At 38.0% G+C, this 2,330-nt stretch overlaps 1 gene segment (V, D, J or C); it reads right to left on the reverse strand.

Annotated features, from left to right (window-relative positions):
• Positions 1-467: 467 nt before the first annotated feature.
• LOC126958344 (T cell receptor alpha variable 12-2-like) lies at positions 468-1,331 on the reverse strand. The segment is given in 2 exon segments: positions 468-939; positions 1,144-1,331. Coding segments are annotated over 2 exon segments (402 nt in total).
• Between the last annotated feature and the right edge of the window lie 999 nt (positions 1,332-2,330).

The raw sequence follows: 2,330 nt of genomic DNA on the forward strand, positions 1-2,330 counted from the left end.
CTCTGCTTTGCATTTCTGTTTTGCTGTTGCATTTCCAAATCAATAACTGTCAAACGTTTTGAGTAACTAAAGAAGGAAAGAGGAAGGTGTCCTGGGAACTGTGAGAGAATATCTGTCATTGTGTGAAAATATTTTCTTGTTATGTAATTTAAAAACCATAAAACCAATCTCATAAAGAAGTGGCATAACACTAGACTGAGCACCAGGATATATACATTAAATATATGTGCCTTTTTGTATAGCAATCATACCTTAATTTTTAAAAAAGGAGGGAGGAAGTAAACTTTTAGAAATTATGGGTTTGTTATGGCATAGATTGTGCTGTATGTGTAAAGTAAATATGCACACCTTTTTATTTATCAATCAGACCTCAATTAAAAAAATATTTAAAACTAGAGTGGAAAAACAGGACTAAAAAATATTTCAACCAGACCAAGATTTTTGTTTTTATTTTTTTCAGGGTTTCAATTATTTTCAGAATTATGAAAATACTTCCCTAATTAATTAATCCTCCATACTAGTTCTTATCATTTCCACTTGAACCTAGAGAGCAAAGAGAACTTCACTACCCTGCAGTCTAAGCTCTACATCAGGCATTCCTGGGGCATAGCAGGTTTGGGTACAGACTGCCAGTGTCTAGAGAGCACTGTGTGTTCACGGCACAGAGGTAGGTGGCTGAATCACTGAGCTGGGAGTCTCTGATGAGCAGAGAAACATACTGGCTGGCTTTATTGAGCTGTGCTGTAAATCTTCCATCTTCTTTGTCACCACTTGAGTATGTGGACATTAGCAACTCAGGGCTTTGCCCAGAATATTGTCTGTACCAGAAGAAGGACTGAGAACCACGGTCACTATAAGTGCAGTTGAAAGAGGCAATGGCTCCCTCTGGAACATTGAGGGGTCCAGAATTCTGCTCCACCTTCTGTTGGCTCCAAACCCCTGTGAAAAAATGCAGTGGTCAGACAGAGAAGACTGGCTGGGTAATAGATGCTTACTCCCCAGAATTTAAATCCTCTTTTCACTGGTGCCCCCACTCTCCCTTAGTTAGAAAAAAAAATTCATGCTTCTACCTATAGACCTATAATAGACAATAACTCCGGATACTATACATTATTTTCCTATATAGGGATGCCCCAAACTCACAGCTCAACTGAAGCCACAGGATCACTAGTAAAACTCTCAAGGATTTCATCATTCTTCTCTGCCCTGGTTCACTGAGGATTCAAATTTTAAACCCTTAGAAAAATGAACCTAGAATGGATATTTCTACTTTTTCTACCTTAAAAATCATAAAAAAGAATCTGTTTACCAGCTAGAAAAAATGATGCTCTTTTTAACACCCCTAATTCACCACTAAGCCCCTCCCCTCATCCTTCCTCCTCCTCCTCCTCCTCCTCCTCCTCTGTCTCTCTCTCTCTCTCTCTCTCTCTCTCTCACACACACACACACACACACACACACACACACACACACAGCACTTGAGAGCGTTCCTCAAGGTCCCTAAGAACACACTGCCATCTTGTGGAATCATGACAGTGATCAAACATGTACTCAAAATGTAGAGCCTTATTATGCGAACAAGTCATTTTAAAAATCTGACACATTTGTTAAATTAAAAATTATCAAATTTTTAATTTAACAAATGTAAATGCTCCAAGTTAATGTCTGTGGGGATGTTTATGTTTGTTTGTGTATAATATCAAATGTCAATTGTTGTATGAATAAGAGCAGTTGTTTCTAATAGCCACTTTCCTACACTGAAATAGCAGTCATGAAGTATTCTATTATAAAAATTTGGGTGAGATTCTTGCAATTCAAGGAGTATTTCTCATTGCATAGCTCTTCTCCATGTCAGGCCACACATCCCTATACCATTCTGTTATGTCCAATTTTTAGAGAAGTTTCTTCTAACTCAAAATAATTCTTTCAAAACAGAATGACCTAAAATCTAGCTGAACAAATATGGTTCTAGCTCACAGCCTTAGCAACATTTTTTTAACAAGACCCAGGAATAGAGGGGCTTGGAAATAGCCATTGCATTTTGCACCAATGACACATGCATGTCAAAACAGTACTTACACGGGTTGATGTAATAGAGATAAACCTGCCAGAACATAGCCTTTCTCTCTTTTCTTTTTTTTTTTTTTTTTTCAGAGCAAGGGTGGAAGTTTATTTTAAAAGGCTTTAGAATAGGAAAGAAAGGAAGGTACACTTGGAAGAGAGCCAAGCATTTTACTGAGGTAAAATGCAGTGTTTAACCTTGACCCTAGGACTTTATAGCCTTCCTCCTTTCCCATGATTCTTCCCTTAGGGTGGGCTGCCTGCATGTG

This window comes from Macaca thibetana, chromosome 7 (genome assembly GCF_024542745.1).
Source record: "Macaca thibetana thibetana isolate TM-01 chromosome 7, ASM2454274v1, whole genome shotgun sequence".
Classification (NCBI taxonomy): Eukaryota; Metazoa; Chordata; class Mammalia; order Primates; family Cercopithecidae; genus Macaca; species Macaca thibetana.